The sequence below is a fragment of the Dysidea avara genome, chromosome 11 (genome assembly GCF_963678975.1).
Source record: "Dysidea avara chromosome 11, odDysAvar1.4, whole genome shotgun sequence".
NCBI classification, from domain to species: domain Eukaryota; kingdom Metazoa; phylum Porifera; class Demospongiae; order Dictyoceratida; family Dysideidae; genus Dysidea; species Dysidea avara.
The window spans coordinates 10,106,906-10,127,263 of NC_089282.1; the positions used below are offsets into that span (position 1 = coordinate 10,106,906).

The 20,358-nt window shown below is 38.0% G+C and overlaps 1 protein-coding gene across 1 annotated transcript; it reads left to right on the plus strand.

The window, feature by feature from the left end:
- The first annotated feature begins 207 nt into the window (after nt 1-207).
- Nucleotides 208-6,100, plus strand: LOC136237656 (uncharacterized). The gene is made up of 2 exons (XM_066027873.1): nt 208-4,954; nt 5,009-6,100. The coding sequence occupies exon 1, from the start codon at nt 208-210 to the stop codon at nt 2,794-2,796; it is 2,589 nt and encodes an 862-aa protein (XP_065883945.1). The 3' UTR covers nt 2,797-4,954; nt 5,009-6,100.
- The last annotated feature ends 14,258 nt before the right edge of the window (nt 6,101-20,358 follow it).

A 20,358-nucleotide genomic window follows, 5' to 3' on the forward strand; every position in this document is an offset into this window, starting at 1 on the left:
AGATAAATAATAATAATATGTAGGAGTGCGCCTGCGTGGAAAGTCAGTGGCGGGGATTGATCACGTGAGGACCTCGTGGCGGACCGATTGTACTAACATTGTTGTATGGTTGATTGATTGTTGTTGTTATTTGTAAACTAACCAATACTATTACAACTGGAGTATTACAACTTGGAGTTTCCTACCGAGATTAGTGTTGAAAGCAGTATGGATGAAATCCCCGACCTCTCAAGTGACGAGGACGTGATGCCAGATGGAGATATGTATCCTCTTAACTCTAAAAGAGTAAAAGCAGCGTGGATTCGACGTATAGCAGAGACTCTAGAACTGCCGACTACGGCATCCTTGGAGGAGACAAGACAAATGATTGAAGGAAAGTTGACAGGGTTGCGATACCAGCCAGAGAATGTGCAAGTTGTAGTACAGGGTAAGGATGAAGGAGCTGTTATATTTCTTGTAAATGAAGCTGGTATTATAATGTCAATTGCTGCTCGCCATATGCATGCTCACGTGACACATGTACAATCGGGTTTAGCGCGCGGTGCACCGCTAGCGCGTAGCCACGAGAACAATGAAACCGGCCGTACAGATGCCCAGCTTGCAGTAGAGCGAGCGAAGGTCAGGATAGCTGAGCTCGAAGCAGACCTTAGTGATGTAACGGCAGATTTGTCGACGATCAAGACGGCCCTAGCCAAAGAGAAGCAACGGACTAGACGATTGTGGCAGCAACAATGCGAATCAAGTATGGCGCATGAAGACGAACTTGAGAAGAAAGATTCAGAAATAGCAAAACTGAGAGCTCAGTTAGAGCGTTATCTGGCTATTGGATCAGAAGGCCAACATCATAGTAGTGAAGGAAGGTTGTCAGCCACTGCCCAGTTTGGATTGAGAGAGCGGACACGTGTACCTGTCAGAAAAGGTAAAGCACCACCAATAGATTCTTACACAGGTAAAAGCTCAGATGTTCTGTGGGAGGACTGGCTACCCACTTTTGAGATTGCTGCTAACTGGAATGAATGGACGGAGGATGAGAAAGTGATTCAGTTGGCAGGCCATCTGCGGAAGAAGGAATTACAGGAATGGAACTTGCTTGATCAAGAGGATCACTCTAATTATTCAAGGGCATGTCAGTTGATGCAAGCCAAGATGGATCCCGATAATAAGGCTATAGCTGCCCAGGACTTTCGTCATACTGTGCAAGAAGAGAATGAGTTAGTTATTGATTTTATCCGTCGCCTTGAAAGGACCTTTCGAAGAGCTTATGGTGGAGATATTTTGTCTAATGAAACCAAAGATGCCCTGTTGTATGGACAGTTGCAGGAAGGCCTAAGCTACAATCTCATGAAGTCCCCATCGATCTCTGGTGCTAAAGGTTACCAAGAGTTATGCCAAGCTGCGAAGAGTGATGAGCGACACCAGCAAGGACTTAGTAGGAGGCAGATGTATCAAAGAGATGACCCCAAGGGTAATAGTAATAGCAACCAAAAGAAGTCCATAATTGGGGCACAACCAGTTGTAATTAAACAGCAGGCCAGGCTGCAGTCAACACCTGAGATGGGAGTAAGTAGTATGAGGTGCTACAATTGCTCCCAGGTGGGCCATGTGGCCAAGTATTGTCCTGAGAAAAAGGCAGCACGAGTAATAGCACCTGGGGATAGTGAAGATGCTGCAAGCCACACTCCTTGTGACCCATGGATACGTACTGTTGCGACTGTAACAAAGCAACATAATTTGGAAGTGAGCCAAAGACGAAGGCCAGTGTACAAAGTTGATGTAGAAATCGAAGGAGTAAAAACGAGAGCCCTATTAGATCATGGTGCCCAAGTTTCCTTGATACGGAAGCAGATGTTACCACAAATTCAAGAGGACAGGGGATGGACCAAAGAACAGTGTCATTCTAAGAACTTGGTATTGGACCAACAGCCAGTAGGTGCAGAAGGAAACTCCTTAGGAGCTGTAGTAGTCCAATTGCAAGTGAAGGTGGAGAATATGGGAGTACACAGACAAGTTCCATTCTATGTTCTTGACTCCAGCAAACCAATTTGGAATGGGGAGCTTGCCAACTGTGGTGTAATCCTCGGTACTAATGCCCTAGATAACTTAGGTTTTCGAATATCTCTCCCTGATGGCTCTACAGTTACCCCAGAGAGTACAACAGGTGCTGTTGATGTTGCAGCTGGGACAAGTCCCTATGCACAGCCAAGTGAGACAGACCAGGTGAGCACTGAGGAGAAGCAAGAAGCACCTGTAGGTCAAGCAAGCAAGATGTTGAAGGTATCACTTGCAAATAACGTCCACTTAGGCCCTCGACAGACTAAACTGGCAAGAGTACAAGTGAAGGAACTAAACAGACAGGATGGATTTCAGACGGGCCTATTAGGCCCAGTTGATGATCTTGCTGGAAAGTGTTGTGATTTTGTTGAAGAGTTATGGTCTGGTGAGGAGTCGCTTAAGATTCCACTCACTAATTGGGCTATGGAACCCCTAGTAATTAATAAGGGGCAGATAGTGGGAACAGTAGAAGAAGTCTCACTGGTATCCAATGGTGATGTTGTCTGGGAAAAGCAACCTGACCTAGTCGCAAGAATAAGTAGTAGTGCAGAGCAGCTCCAAGGAAGAAAGAGACATATAGAACAACACCTGAATGTGGGAAACGAATGTAGTCACAATGAACGTAACAGTTTGTTGCAATTGTTACTGGAAAAGCACCAAGTGTTTGCTTTGTCAGATGAAGAGCTTGGTCGAACATCAGAAAGAAATGTCAGAACACAAACCCTTCAAGGTGTTCCCACGTAGATTGCCATATGCCTTGCGAGAAGAACTAGAAGTGGAATTGGACCAGTTACTCCATGTTGGATGCATAGAGCCATCCTGTAGCCCATATGCATCTGGGTTAGTTTTAGTGAGAAAGAAGGATGGTGGGTTGCGTGTATGCGTAGACTATAGGGGCATTAACAGAAACACTGTGCCAGATCGCTACCCACTTCCTAGAGTGGATGAGTTGATAGACACTGTAGGAAAGCAGAAAGGAAAGTTTTTCACATCCTTAGATCTTATGAAGGGCTACCATCAGATCAGGGTAGCAGACTGTGACAAGCCGAAGACTGCATTTATATGCCACAGAGGACTATTCCAATACCGCAGAATGCCATTTGGGCTCACCAACGCCCCAGCTACATTCCAGAGACTAATGGGGAAGCTGTTTGGTGGCAAGGAATGGGATTTTTTGTTCGTATATCTCAATGACTTGCTAATTGTTTCTAGGACCTTAGATGAACACAAAAGACACATTAGAAAAGTGCTGCACCGTTTAGAGGAGGCAAACTTGCGACTAAAACCCCAGAAATGTTTTTTTGCACAAACACGCATTGAGTACTTGGGTCACACTGTGACATCAGAAGGTGTACTGCCAAACAGTAACAAAGTCAAGGCTATTCTGGAGTACCCAAGACCTACCTCAATAAAGGAAGTAAGAAGTTTCCTGGGTTTAGTTAATTACTACAGACGACATCTGCAACCTGGCTGCTGTTTCCCGACCTTTAACAGCATTGACTAGAAAAGATAAAGCTAATGGTTTGATGGTACCATTTGGTTGGAGTGAAGAGTGTGAGTTCACTTTTATCAAGATTAAACAGTTACTAACTTCTGCTCCAATACTGCGTCCTCCTGACCTGACAAAAGAATTCTATCTGTGGACAGATGCAAGCAGCAAAGGGTTTGGAGCCGTTCTGGAACAACAAGGAGATGATGGTAAGAGATACCCGGTGGCATTCGCTAGTCGACAAACAAACCTAGCAGAACAGAAATATGCTCCAACAGAGCTTGAGGTTGCAGCATTGATCTTTGCAGTTGAGCATTTTGAAGTCTATTTGATTGGCAGTACTACAACAGTCTACACAGATCATCAAGCATTGGTAAGCTCCTTCCTGTCTTATATGAAGAGCCAAACCAGAGGTCTTTTAGCTAGATGGTACCTGAGAATCTCAAGATTCTTACCATTGCTGCAGATAGAATACAAACCAGGGTCAGCTAATTGTGTGGCAGATGCCTTATCCAGGTCACCAGTTCCAGTGGAGGAGGTTAATACTGGTAATGTTTTACAAATTACTCTAGCTGAAGACCAAACCATGAGTCAGGTTGAGACTCAGCAAAGGCAGGACCCTGAGTCACTGAAGATAATAGAGTGTCTTGAGAAGCGAACAGATCTGACAGACCCCAACAAGGTGCCAGCTCTGGAGGAGAAAGGCTATCTGTTGGTTGATGGAGTTTTGTATTATGAGAGTTCTAGGTCTCCTAGGAGAAGACTGGTGGTTCCCAAGCACCTGAGAAAATTGCTACTGAGTGAACACCACGATACACATTTTGCAGGACATTTTGGAACCAAGAAGTTAGTTGGCAGACTGGCACAGTACTATTATTGGACAGGCATGGGGAGTGATGCACACAAGAAGTGTGAAAGCTGTGTTACGTGTGCTTCTGTCCAAGGACAAGGACGTAAGGAGAGGCCACCTTTGATAGAGTGGGAGGAGCTTTCGAATGTGTGGGAATGGATTTCAAGGAAATGGACATGAGTAAGGCTGGCAATAAGTATGCATTGGTGATACAAGACTATTTAACTAAGTGGCCAGAAGTTTATGCTGTCCCAGATAGGAAGGCTGAAACTGTAGCAAAATGTTGGATGGATTTCATCTGGAAACATGGTGTGCCAAACAGGATAATATACGACAGAGCTGCAGAATTCCTTTCAGAAGTGTTGCAAGAAACAGCTAGATTAGTTGGCGTATCCCAGCTCCCAACCTCTGGGGGCACCCTCAGACTGATGGATTGGTGGAGCGACTAAATCGTACCTTGAAGCAGATGTTGACTAAACTGGTTTCAAAGGGAGGACACGACTGGGATACCTTGTTGGGTCCAGTGCTGTTTGCCTACAGGACTACTCCCCATTCTTCAACAGGTGAGTCCCCGTTTTATTTGGTTTATGGTTGTGATGCACGCATTCCTTCCTCAGTGTCCTTCACTCCACCAGTTACTAAGTACCACACACTGGAGACAGAGTATGGCAGGTCTTTATTTCAGGAGTTACAGAGTGCATGAAGCATAGCACAGAGGAGTATTGGTGAAGCTCAGCAGAAGCAGAAAAAGAATTATGACAAGAGTGTTACTGATAGTCATCTCAGGGAGGGAGATCCTTGTATGTTGAAGGTTGAACCTAGATTTTGTCTAGACAGAAGTTACAAGGGACCTTTCCGTATTCAGTCACTGACAACAACTAATGCTATAATTAGGCCAATGAGTGACTGTAATGGTGAGCCGATTAATGTTTCTAGGCAACGGCTATCTAAGTGCAACCCACTGATAACGGAAGGAAATCCGTGGTTGGGACATGGTGGGAAATGGCGACGACGCCCACAGATTCATAGACAGAAGGCTGACCATACTCCTAGTAGGATGATTAACAATGGACAGCAGGCATCTGATCATGACAAAGTGTCCACAAAGGTCACCACTAGGCATGGGCGAGTGATTAGAAAGCCAGGAAGATTTTTGTTTGTTGGCAAAGCACAAAAAGGAGGGGGAAGATGTAGGAGTGCGCCTGCGTGGAAAGTCAGTGGCGGGGATTGATCACGTGAGGACCTCGTGGCGGACCAATTGTACTAACATTGTTGTATGGTTGATTGATTGTTGTTATTTGTAAACTAACCAATACTATTACAACTGGAGTATTACAATAAACATTCCAGAGCTCAAACTTTTTGTACAGTTTCACCAGACCCTCTTTTTAGGGTCGGGTGCCGCGAGACTAGACCAACAACGGGTTCATGAAGTAGAGAATGCCTCATTTACTCCCTTAATTTTTACTACTACTGATGGAATGGGTGATGCTGCTACTCAGTTTTATAAGAGATTGGCCAACCTTTTGAGTGCAAAGCACAGTCTTTCCTATGGAATAGTGATGGGATGGCTGAGATGTAAATTGAACTTCTCATTGTTGAGGTCTGCAATTATGTGCATTCGCGGTGCCAGGTCCAGTTTGCGCTGTCCCATTGCTGAGGCACCGATTGCTGTGCAGGTCGTTGAGGCCCATATGTAAGATAATTTGTTTTTGTTTATTATGTACTGTTTTATCTTATGTCATTAATTTGTAAAAAAATAAATAAAATAAAAAAAATAAAATAAAAAAAATAAAAAAAACAAAAAAAAAAACATGTATGCTTACCTATAACATGTATGCTCAATATAACATATATGCTGAATATAATGAGAACATGTATGCTGACCTGTATGTATGTATGTATGTACGTAAGTGCTGCATATGTATATTATGTATATGTATGTATGTACTGTGTATACTCATATATGGAAGAATGGCTATGCCGAATATAGGAGTTTAAATTCAAATTCAAATTCTGACCTTGATGCAAGAGATGACAGTATTATCGTGTTGTTTTTTTTTTTACTTTTTTTTTTTTCCCGGGGTGCCTGCACCCCTTGCCACCACCCCCAGCACCAGATGGTAAAAGTGCTGGACAAAAAGACTAACATTATCGTTAGCTGTGTCGCAAGTTCTAGTGGTAAGTTTGTAAAGCATTCTATAGATACATTCACGATCTATCGCGGTGTATCTAGTATGTAAATACGTAACTCCAGTATACCATCTGTATATCGTCGTCATAAATTACAGAAGAAGCGAGAGTATGGCGAACGTGTCCGGGAGGTGGAACAGGCTTCCTTTACCCCTTTATTTAGTATTTTCCACAACCGGCGGAATGGGAAGAGAAGCACTAACATTCTATCGTCGTCTGGCCGACATGCTTTCTCGCCACAGCTCAACATCTTATAGTGGCACTCTGGCGTGGATTCGCTGCACACTGTCATTTTCATTGCTTCGTTCTGCTACAATGTGCATCCGGAGAACTGTCACGCTACAGGTGGTCCCCCGCCGTATGTTGTCCGGCTGGACCAACTACCGCGACTCAAGTAGTCCGGCCGGACCATGTAAAGTTGCTGTATATGGTCCGCCCTTCTGCAGCTGGTCCCCCCAATGAAATCTCCACTATCAGCTTCCCAGTCAGTACTAGCTCACCGTCCTGATCAAAACGCACTGTCCTCCACGAAATACGAGTCCTGAAGAAGTGAAGCGAAATTCGAGTAATGCTTAAACACATAATTCTGAACATTGCAATTGTTTTGCATTTGCACGTGGTTTTTAATTCGTGTACGCGTTGTGGGCACCAGTGTCCCTTTCGACCCCCCCTTTCAACAATACTAACAAAACATGCTCTAATGGAGCAGTCAGTCAAATAGCTACTTTAATGGAAAAGTCACCACTACACTGTATGACATGGCTTAGTGTCATGTAGTCATCTACATACAGTTTCCAGCAGTATGTGACAGGATAACACTAAGATGCATCACTGGAAGAGGCTACAAATAAAGTTTCTGGGAACCTTCATCACGTCGGTGTAACTTGTGTTGTTCAATTTACCATCTCCACTTACCAGAGGCCATGACACACCAACAGAACAGTTGATTATAGTTTTGTCACTTCTATAATAAAACCTCTACACTCTGATTTAGGCTGCATGGAGAGTATGGGTTAGACAGCTGTTCTACATATGGTGAAAACCTCAGCTATCAATTCACTTGGATATATAGGTTTGGACAATAATCAGGAACTATTGGCTGCATGTTTCACGCCTCATATGCAGCTTCAGTAGCTAGACATTTTTAATTTTTTTTTGAAAATGTACTAAAACGTCAGTTTCATAAAAAAATGGTATATACAGACATGCAGGCTATAGCTGAAGGGTTCTATTCTAGTCTTAGTGTGTAAACTTTAAATTCTCCATTAATGTTACTAGAACTAATGCATGCAGTATAATGACCTTAAGTGGTTCTTACAAGCCAATATGTTAGTAAAGTGTGACACATAATAGTTTAATTGAATCACCGCACACAATGGTTTTATTGTTCTGCACTGGCTATATTTATACCTTATTTACTTGGTTAAACACTGCAGCATTTTTACCACAGTTTCAAAAATAAATGTGGTGGCTGTTAAAACTTGACCACCTAAAAACCAATGTTTAAATTTTGAGCTGGATTTTTGAGCACTGCTCAAATGTATAATAGGCTATTTTCAAAGCATAATTAGCTCAAGCCTAGCAGAGAATAACCAAATCTTTTACTATTCACTTTAATTTAACTTGATGCATGTGCTTTGCACTTAGAGTAACTGATTGTGGCAACCAGCAAAGATTAACATTTTAGGACTTACTTATGTAGAAAATCAGGTACAATTACAGCAGATTACACAGCAATATTACTTAACAGTTGTCAACAGATTCATGTGCGTGCATGTGTGGAGTCAGTAGAGGTGACTGATAAGACAAGCTGAATGAGTTGTACAAGAAATTTTTGGGTCAAAAGCTGGAATTGGAATTTTATTTCTATTTCAAATTATTGTGATAATGAGTCAGTGCTAGTACTTTCACACTTTCCCTTTTCTGTTACACCTTTTCAGTTATAAGTCACTAAGTCTAAGTCCTTGAAATTAGGTTAGGTAATCCTAAGGCTGCAGCACATGTTGCTGCAGACCTTCAGTGCTGGTCACTGTAAAGCATTAATACAATACAATACTTCCATTTCTTGAATGCTGCACATAGTTGAGATTTATACCAGCATTGGCAAAATTTGAATTTAGTGGGTTCTCTATAATATCCACTGTTTTACCCATAGATGTGTGAAAGCATCAGTGTTGTGACCAGACCACCCTCACTGTTGGCCAGTACAGTGTTACAGTAGGTTAGGATGATTACCAATCAAGTTAAATAATTTCCAAATCTGAAAGCTCCACTTGATGTCCATGCAGCTATTTAAGTTACTGTTTATTTCACCATTTTACGCAGGGCTATGGGTGTCACATGATTATATATATATAGGAAAGGACTTATGATTTCAGCATTGTTCACCCTTTACAAAGCTTCTGACTGGTGATTCTCTGTATGCTCTATTAGAAATGATATGCTTTATAAAATACTTCCAGATGTTGAACAACTTAGATAACTGCTGTTTATAATTAAATGCATGGAATTGAGTAATCCACATATGATTTCAGCATTGTTCACCCTTTACAAAGCTTCTGACTGGTGATTCACTGTATGCTCTATTAGAAATGATATGTAGTGTTAAACTTTTTAAACTACTTCCAATGGGTGAACAGGTTTGATTGTTATTGCTATATAGAAATAAAGACAAGGAATTAAATGATCCACAAATGATTTCAGCATTGCTCACCCTATACAAAGCTTCTCACTGGTGATTCACTGTATGCTCCAATAGAAATGATATGCAGTGTTAAACTTTTAAAATATTTCTACATGGTGAACAACTTAGAGATAATTGCTGTGTATAATTAAATACATGGAACTGAGTAATCCACATATGATTTCAGCATTGTTCACCCTTTACAAAGCTTCTGACTGGTGATTCACTCTATGCTCTATTAGAAATGATATGCTTGATAAAATACTTCCAGATGGTGAACAGCTTAGATAATTGCAGTGTATAATTAAATACATGGAACTGAGTAATCCACATATGATATCAGCATTGTTCACCCTTTACAAAGCTTCTGACTGGTGATTCACTGTATGCTCTATTAGAAATGGTATGTAGTGTTAAACTTTTTAAACTACTTCCAATGGGTGAACAGGTTTGATTGTTGTTGCTATATAGAAATAAAGACAAGGAATTAAATGATCCACAAATGATTTCAGCATTGCTCACCCTATACAAAGCTTCTCACTGGTGATTCACTGTATTCTCCAATAGAAATGATATGCAGTGTTAAACTTTTAAAATATTTCTACATGGTGAACAACTTAGAGATAATTGCTGTGTATAATTAAATACATGGAACTGAGTAATCCACATATGATTTCAGCATTGTTCACCCTTTACAAAGCTTCTGACTGGTGATTCACTCTATGCTCTATTAGAAATGATATGCTTGATAAAATACTTCCAGATGGTGAACAACTTAGATAATTGCTGTGTATAATTAAATACATGGAACTGAGTAATCCACATATGATATCAGCATTGTTCACCCTTTACAAAGCTTCTGACTGGTGATTCACTGTATGCTCTATTAGAAATGATATGTAGTGTTAAACTTTTTAAACTACTTCCAATGGGTGAACAGGCTTGATTGTTGTTGCTATATAGAAATAAAGACAAGGAATTAAATGATCCACAAATGATTTCAGCATTGCTCACCCTATACAAAGCTTCTCACTGGTGATTCACTGTATGCTCCAATAGAAATGATATGCTTTATAAAATACTTCCAGATGGTGAACAACTTATATAATTGCTGTGTATAAATAAACACATGGAACTGAGTAATCCACATATGATTTTAGCGCTGTTCACCCTTTACAAAGCTTCTGACTGGTGATTCACTGTATGCTCTATTAGAAATGATATGCAGTGTTAAACTTTTTGAAACAGTTCCAGATGGTGAACAACTTAGATAATTGCTGTGTATAAATAAACACATGGAACAGAGTAATCTGATTATGATTTTAGCATTGTTCACTCTTTGCAAAGTTTCTGACTGGTGATTCACTGTATTCTCTATTAGAAATGATATGTAGTGTTAAATACTTCCAAATGGTGAACAACTTAGATAATTGATGTGTATAATTAAATACATGGAACTGAGTAATCCACATATGATTTCAGCATTGTTCACCCTTTGCAAAGCTTCTGACTGGTGATTCACTGTATGATCTATTAGAAATGATATGTAGTGTTAAACATTTTAAACTACTTCCAATGGGTGAACAGGTTTGATTGTTGCTATATACAAATAAACACAAGGATTTAAATGATCCACAAATGATTTGAGCATTGCTCACCCGATTCACTGTATGCTCCAATAGAAATGATATGTAGTGTTAAACTTTTAAAATATTTCTACATGGTGAACAACTTATATAATTGCTGTGTATAAATAAACACATGGAACTGAGTAATCCACATATGATTTCAGCATTGTTCACCCTTTACAAAGCTTCTGACTGGTGATTCACTGTATGCTCTACTAGAAATATGCTTTATAAAATACTTCCAGATGGTGAACAACTTATATAATTGTTGTGTATAATTAAATACATGGAACAGAGTAATCCGCATATGATTTTAGCATTGTTCACTCTTTGCAAAGTTTCTGACTGGTGATTCACTGTATTCTCTATTAGAAATGATATGTAGTGTTAAATACTTCCCAAATGGTGAACAACTTAGATAATTGATGTGTATAATTAAACACATGGAACTGAGTAATCCACATATGATTTCAGCATTGTTCACCCTTTGCAAAGCTTCTGACTGGTGATTCACTGTATGATCTATTAGAAATGATATGTAGTGTTAAACATTTTAAACTACTTCCAATGGGTGAACAGGTTTGATTGTTGCTATATACAAATAAACACAAGGATTTAAATGATCCACAAATGATTTGAGCATTGCTCACCCGATTCACTGTATGCTCCAATAGAAATGATATGTAGTGTTAAACTTTTAAAATATTTCTACATGGTGAACAACTTATATAATTGCTGTGTATAAATAAACACATGGAACTGAGTAATCCACATATGATTTCAGCATTGTTCACCCTTTACAAAGCTTCTGACTGGTGATTCACTGTATGCTCTACTAGAAATATGCTTTATAAAATACTTCCAGATGGTGAACAACTTATATAATTGTTGTGTATAATTAAATACATGGAACAGAGTAATCCGCATATGATTTTAGCATTGTTCACTCTTTGCAAAGTTTCTGACTGGTGATTCACTGTATTCTCTATTAGAAATGATATGTAGTGTTAAATACTTCCAAATGGTGAACAACTTAGATAATTGATGTGTATAATTAAATACATGGAACTGAGTAATCCACATATGATTTCAGCATTGTTCACCCTTTACAAAGCTTCTGACTGGTGATTCACTGTATGCTCTATTAGAAATGATATGTAGTGTTAAACTTTTTAAACTACTTCCAATGGGTGAACAGGTTTGATTGTTGCTATATACAAATAAACACAAGCATTTAAATGATCCAAAAATGATTTGAGCATTGCTCACCTGATTCACGGTAATCTCCAATAGAAATGATATGTAGTGTTAAACTTTTAAAATATTTCTACATGGTGAACAACTTATATAATTGCTGTGTATAAATAAACACATGGAACTGAGTAATCCACATATGATTTCAGTGCTGTTCACCCTTTACAAAGCTTCTGACTGGTGATTCACTGTATGCTCTATTAGAAATGATATGCTTTATAAAATACTTTCAGATGCTGAGCAACTTAGATAATTGATGTGTATAATTACACACATGGAACTGAGTAATCCACATATGATTTCAGCATTGTTCACCCTTTACAAAGCTGTTGACTGGTGATTCACTGTATGCTCTATTAGAAATGATATGTAGTGTTAAACTTTTTAAAAATACTTCCAATGGGTGAACAGGTTTGATTGTTGCTATATACAAATAAAGACAAAGATTTAAATGATCCACAAATGATTTGAGCATTGCTCACCCTTTAAAAGTTTCTCACTGGTGATTCACTGTATGCTCTATTAGAAACTTTATAAAATACTTCCAGATGTTGAACAACTTAGATAACTGCTGTTTATAATTAAATGCATGGAATTGAGTAAGCCACATGATTTCAGCATTGTTCACCCTTTACAAAGCTTCTGACTGGTGATTCACTGTATGCTCTATTAGAAATGGTATGTAGTGTTAAACTTTTTAAACTACTTCCAATGGGTGAACAGGTTTGATTGTTGCTATATAGAAATAAAGACAAGGAATTAAATGATCCACAAATGATTTCAGCATTGCTCACCCTATACAAAGCTTCTCACTGGTGATTCACTGTATGCTCCAATAGAAATGATATGCTTTATAAAATACTTCCAGATGGTGAACAACTTATATAATTGCTGTGTATAAATAAACACATGGAACTGAGTAATCCACATATGATTTCAGCGCTGTTCACCCTTTACAAAGCTTCTGACTGGTGATTCACTCTATGCTCTATTAGAAATGATATGCTTTATAAAATACTTTCAGATGTTGAACAACTTAGATAATTGATGTGTATAATTACACACATGGAACTGAGTAATCCACATATGATTTCAGCATTGTTCACCCTTTACAAAGCTTTTGACTGGTGATTCACTGTATGCTCTATTAGAAATGATATGTAGTGTTAAACTTTTTAAAATACTTCCAATGGGTGAACAGGTTTGATTGTTGCTATATACAAATAAAGACAAGGATTTAAATGATCCACAAATGATTTGAGCATTGCTCACCCTTTAAAAGCTTCTCACTGGTGATTCACTGTATGCTCCAATAGAAATGATATGGAGTGTTAAGCTTTTAAAATATTTCTACATGGTGAACAACTTATATAATTGCTGTGTACAAATAAACACACGGAACTGAGTAATCCACATATGATTTTAGCACTGTTCACCGTTTACAAAGCTTCTGACTGGTGATTCACTGTATGCTCTATTAGAAAGGATATGCTTTATAAAATACTTCCAGATGGTGAACAACTTTGATAATTGATGTGTATAATTACACACATGGAAATGAGTAATCCACATATTATATTTCAGCATAGTTCACCCTTTACAAAGCTTCTGACTGGTGATTCACTGTATGCTCTATTAGAAATGATATGCAGTGTTAAACTTTTAAAATATTTCTACATGGTGAACAACTTAGATAATTGCTGTGTATAATTAAACACAGAGAACTGAGTAATCCACAAATGATTTCAGCATTGATCACCCTTTACAACGCTTCTGACTTGTGATTCACTGTATGCTCTATTAGAAATGATATGCAGTATTAAACTTTTAAAATATTTCTACATGGTGAACAACTTAGATAATTGCTGTGTATAATTAAACACAGAGAACTGAGTAATCCACAAATGATTTCAGCATTGATCACCCTTTACAACGCTTCTGACTGGTGATTCACTGTATGCTCTATTAGAAATGATATGCAGTGTTAAACTTTTAAAATATTTCTACATGGTGAACAACTTAGATAATTGCTGTGTATAATTAAACACAGAGAACTGAGTAATCCACAAATGATTTCAGCATTGATCACCCTTTACAACGCTTCTGACTTGTGATTCACTGTATGCTCTATTAGAAATGATATGCAGTATTAAACTTTTAAAATATTTCTACATGGTGAACAACTTAGAGATAATTGCTGTGTTTAACTACATGGAACTGAGTAATCCACATATGATTTCAGCATTGTTCACCCTTTACAAAGCTTCTGACTGGTGATTCTCTATGCTCTATTAGAAATGATATGCTTTATAAAATACTTCCAAATGTTGAACAACTTAGATAATTGATGTGTATAATTATACACATGGAACTGAGTAATTCACATGATTTCAGCATTGTTTACCCTTTACAAAGCTTCTGACTGGTGATTCACTAGAAACGATATGCTTTATAAAATACTTCCAGATGGTGAACAACTTATATAATTGCTGTGTATAATTAAACACATAGAACTGAGTAATCCACAAATGATTTCAGCATTGATCACCCTTTACAAAGCTACTGACTGGTGATTCACTGTATGCTCTATTAAAAATTATATGAAGCGTTAAACTTTTTAAAACACTTCCAGATGGTGAACAACTTAGATAATTGCTGTGTATAATTAAACACATGGAACAGAGTAATCCGCATATGATGTTAGCATTGTTCACTCTTTGCAAAGTTTCTGACTGGTGACTCACAGTATGCTCTATTAGAAATGATATGTAGTGTTAAACTTATTAAAACACTTCCAAATGGAGAACAAATTAGATAATTGATGTGTATAATTAAATACATGGAACTGAGTAATCCACATATGATTTCAGCATTGTTCACCCTTTACAAAGACTGTATGCTCTTTTAGAAATGATATGTAGTGTTAAACTTTTTAAAATACTTCCAGATGGTGAACAACTTAGATAATTGCTGTGTATAATTAAACACATGGAACTGAGTAAACCACATATGATTTCAGCATTGTTCACGATAAAGGTATCTTTCCATCATCCTATTATTATACCTACAAAGCTAAAAACTTTAGCGCGCTGCGCGCATCAAACGCTAAAGTTTTTTTTTGCTTTGTAGTTTGGAAATTTGATTTCACCAAATCCAATTTCCAAAGTTGAAACAGTTGAGCTTTACCATATCTGGTTGGAATGGCTTTTGTGGCCAACAAGCGTTAATTTGCCAATTAATTGAGCCATTATGCATACACGTTATTACTGTCTTAGTTACAATACACAGTCGCAATATTAGCTTATCCTCCTTTAAAAGAAGTACATTGAATGCATTTCCCCTTCCTTCTGTCTAGGCTGAGGCTTCCCTTATGCACGAGTAGAGTAAGTGCCGTATGTACTAGGTAGAGGGAAGGGGGTGAGCTACCCCTGGGATATGATCTGTAATCTGAGAGTTGGTAGCATAGACTATTCTAAGGAAGTGGGCCTGGAGAGACATGTGCCTCCTTCCCTTGCTGAACAATTATTTAAACTATTGGGGTAAGTTATAGTACAGATAGGTAGTGTTCTTAGCATTCTTAACAACAATCAATTAAACCATTTTAAGCCTTTAAATTGCAAGTCAAACAGCCTAAGTGTTAATTTACATTACTCAACTCCCTCAAAATTCTAATTTATACTAAATCAATATGCAACAGTATTGTGACCGAATTTACAAAAAGGGTCTTCCACACACATCCGAATCTATGAACTTGGAAGGCCATAACTTTGTGTTCAAGAGATGCACAAAACTAAAATTTTCCGTAGCTATTAAGCTATGTTGGCACTAACAACTGACCAAATTTCAGGTCAATAACTTGTATTACAATTTAATAGATCATCAAAGTTGGTAAATTAGATGTGTGTGGAAGACCCCTTTTCGCAAGTCCGGTCATATCTCCCCAGGTCTAGAATTACCACTTAAGGTGGTAGGGTGCACCAGGGTAAAATTCATGCAACGGTGACTTCAAAGTCAAGGTGGCATCTGCTTGGTAGAGTTTACTAGATGTGTTATATTATGGTAAGATTACCATGTACACTGTATCTCACTACATACAAATATATTATGTATTTCTAAATTTATTCACTGATGTAGATAGATATATTTGTTGTGCATTTGAGGGAATACGACCCGGTGATGCTTATAAATTTTATAGGTATCAGTATGGTAAGTGATTGAGGATTCTTATTTTGTGTCAAATATGATCACACGACATTATGTATCATAAATACACCCGTCCATATTTTCAGTCAAGCCACTCTGCCCTTATTTAAAATCTAGTACGGATGGCAGCAGTATTCTACTCTGGTTTGATTGAGTAGTTGTGCACATCTGGGAAGTCCTCTGAACAGAGAGAGGACATTTTTTATACCTAGCAATTCAACAACCTACCAGAGCAACAAAAGTCAAATATACCTTATACAACAGTCACCATTAGATCGACATGTTCACTACATTTCCTGTCACACTGAAACATGCCACTACACACCAACTACTTTGTTATGACACACCACTCCATCATGGCCTTTTTCCTTGGCTTATTTGAAACAAAAGGATACCGATCTAAATGTATGCTGCTACAACAAGGAAATATAGTAAATTAAAATAAATATTACACTAGAATGGGTGAAGCAGTTATCTTGTTAAGGTGATAAAAACAGGCTGTAACATAAGGTGATTCACTGGAATTGTTGATAGCTCTAGTGTACAAACTTGTACTGGAGAAGCAAGAGGATAAAGTAAACAAAAAGAAATTACAAAGTAAACACAAAATATTATAATTATTAAAGCATGTGGTCTTTGTGCACCACCAGTGGTTTAATCTTTGATCTAATACTTCCCACAATATGTCAGTTATATTTTCATACTGTTCAATTTAACTTTGTTAACACTTTCCAACAAAAAATGTATACCTGCATGAGGGACCCAATGCAAGAAATCATATTGAGGATAAAACAATCCAATAAGAGATACCATACCAAAGAATGGTATCTATTAGAGTTTCACACACAAACTCTTTCCTTAAATAATTCATTTAATAAAGTAAAACAAACCTGATAGAACAGTTACTATATTTACTACACACCCTATTACACTGACACTTACCACTACTCACCAAACACATCTTTATAACATACCACTCCAAAGTAACTACTGCTGCTGCTGCTGACTTATGTTACCTGAATCACAAGATACTATTGGGCCTGGATGCAGATATAGATGTACATTACAGCAACAAAGAAGGTAAAATCAAATTATGCAAGCATGCATGGGTGAGGCACTGATCTTGTTGACAGACTCCATGCAAGCTTCAGTGACAAAAAGTATAAAAAAATTCAGTCACATCATACTATTTAAACACACGGTGATTCAGGGACCTAGTTAATACTCCAGTATACAAACTTGTACTTGGTTTGGAGAAGCAAGAGTAGAAAGTAAACACATAGTATGCAGCTCATCACAGTGTGTACCACCAGTAAAACTGAAACTACCAATAATTGCTGTTACTTTCCTTCATATAGGTAAAATTTATACTTAAATTTTTAACTAAAAAACCTGCATGAGGAATCCAATGCAGAAGTACTATTTAGGACAAAACATCATTGCAGAAAACGTACTATATGTTTGAACCAAAGAACAGACTACAGTTTCCACTGCATTAACCTCTTGTTTCCTCCCTTCTCAATCACAGTACATTCAAAGTTTGCACAGAACACAATCATCGGACTACTGGCTTGATGTCTACATGATTACTGTATATTCTGCATGTACAATAGATAGAGTACTCAGTGATGGTGCTTCAATCACTTGAAGTGTTCTCACTGTAGTCAATGATGTATCAAGCATCAAGTAGCTAGACTAGACATTAGTGACAAGTAAACCATCTCATAACAGTCAATGGTGATCCATCAAACATAAGTAGCTACAACAGATAAAGCTGGTGTATCAAGAAGCTTTACTAGTCAATGGTGATGTGTAAACCACCTCATAATAGTCAGTGAAGTGTCAGAGATCAAGTAGATAGAATGGTAATGATTACCATATCATAATTTTTGCTGCGCTATCACTGAATTTGAGGTAGTCTACAAACACAACCATTGACTATTCTAGCTACTTGATGATTTACTCTTAATCATCAACCATTGCATTGTGATATGATTTTTAGATATATGACCATTGACTATTCTAGCTACTTGATGGCTGACACATTACCATTGATCATTGCATGTGAGGAGTAGCTGCTTGATGGTAGACTCTCTTTGGACTTGTTTGCAGCAATGTTCTTTTTCATTTATTACTGCATTAGCTAGTCAATATATGGTATGGCAAGACTAAACCAGTAGCTATCTAAGCATGCTAGCTATATGGCGCTACTGTATATGGCATACCAGCAAATAGTGCTGGTGTTTCGATCGGCTAATAAAGCTTAAACTTACAATCAGTCGATATGTGAGAAAACCATCATAACATGAGAAAAATAAAAAGTATGTGTGACTCGATGTGTGACCTTGAAGTCGCGGCTCGAACTGCATGCGTTCACAAAGTATCCATATTTGGAATCAAGCCTATGGGTATGTTCCAAACAATCTGATGTGTCCGTTGTAATTATATTAAATTACCTTCTAGGTACAGCAATAATTTAAGGCTATTTCATCCATGGAAGGAAGTGCGAAGGACAACATGAAGGATTAGTCATTGTGGTGCTATAAACTTATTGAGCTAGGGAAGGCTGAATCTTCTACTAGGCCATTAATAAACTATTGGAATCCATACGAAGGAGAGTGGATATTGCCAAACCTGATGGTAAATACACATGAAAATTTGTGAACGGATCTGCGAAAAAGGGCCATAATAGCACAAGCCTAAATTTACAGTATTAAAGCATTAAATACATTCGGTGAAATGCTTGCATATTTTTGAAAAATTCCGTAAATTTTTTTAACCCCTCTTTTATAATGAAGGGACTAACAATAATAACCTGGATATCATCTTATTCGCTTGTGCAATAGGATCGTATGCGATATGTCACGGAAATATCAGTCGGGTAAAATCGGTCCAGCCGGACCGATTTTGGATACCAAAACTAGTCCGGCCAGACCAAATTTGGTTGACCAAGTTTAGTCCGGCCGGACAAATTTGGCATCCAAAATTGGTCCGGCTTTACTAAAATTGGTCCGGCCCAAATTTTGTTGGCCAGATGCACCCCTTGACCACCTGGATCAATTTTGGTTGGTCCGCGGGTGTACCCGGCATTGTGTGGACAGGTCGGTCTGTGCTAAGTATATTGTGATGGATCACTGCAGCCGACTTAGCCTGGAAACTATATAAATGAGTAGCGTATTTTTTTTCCCCCGAGTTGATTTAAGGATAATGCATATAGTTTCTAGAATCTAAATTCCATGTCATATAGCTATATATGCAGCGATGCATAAACAGTCACAAAATTAATGCTGTTTTAATTTATAGCAGTGTGGTATGATAAAAGTCCTGCATTCTTCTCCATGTCAATAGCTAGCTGGGAAGTAGAGGTTTTCTTCGGGCATACATAAACTCAAATGTATGGTCAATGCTGGAGTCATGGTGGTCAATGTTGCATGCAAAAACACAGGTATCAAAATATTCTTCCCAAGTATGTTTTTATATATTCAACCACTGTTTGAATGTGAAAACCCTTTCTTGTATTATTGATTTAAATTAGCAATTAAATTTTAATAAAAATGTTCAATAAACTTCACAAGCATATCAGCTCTGCAGTGTTTGGTTGAATCTTTCATCCACCTTGTTTGTGTTGATTATGACAAACAACTATAGCAACATGATGGAAATCAACTGTCTATGCTGGATAACTTATACATGAGGATGGTAGACAATATGTAAAATCTATCATTAAAACATGTCTTATCTTCAACTTCTGCATATATAGCTCAGAATTTAATTTATTAATTCTGACCCTTTGTCAGTTTTTTTTATTAATCTGGGAATACCCATGCACGCATTGTCATAAACAGATACACATTATTTCAGGGACTGATCCAGAGAGGTGGATGAGTAGGGACGCGCCGATTATGCCGGCATAATAATGAGCATAATAGGTGCCTGAAAGCATTTAGCATAATGCTAGCGTAATAGGCAGAACACTTGTGCATTGCCATAATTCTTTCTTATCAAA

Excerpts from the sequence above, each read along its gene's own strand:
- LOC136237656 (XM_066027873.1), top strand. The coding sequence starts at position 208 with ATGGATGAAATCCCCGACCTCTCAAGTGACGAGGACGTGATGCCAGAT.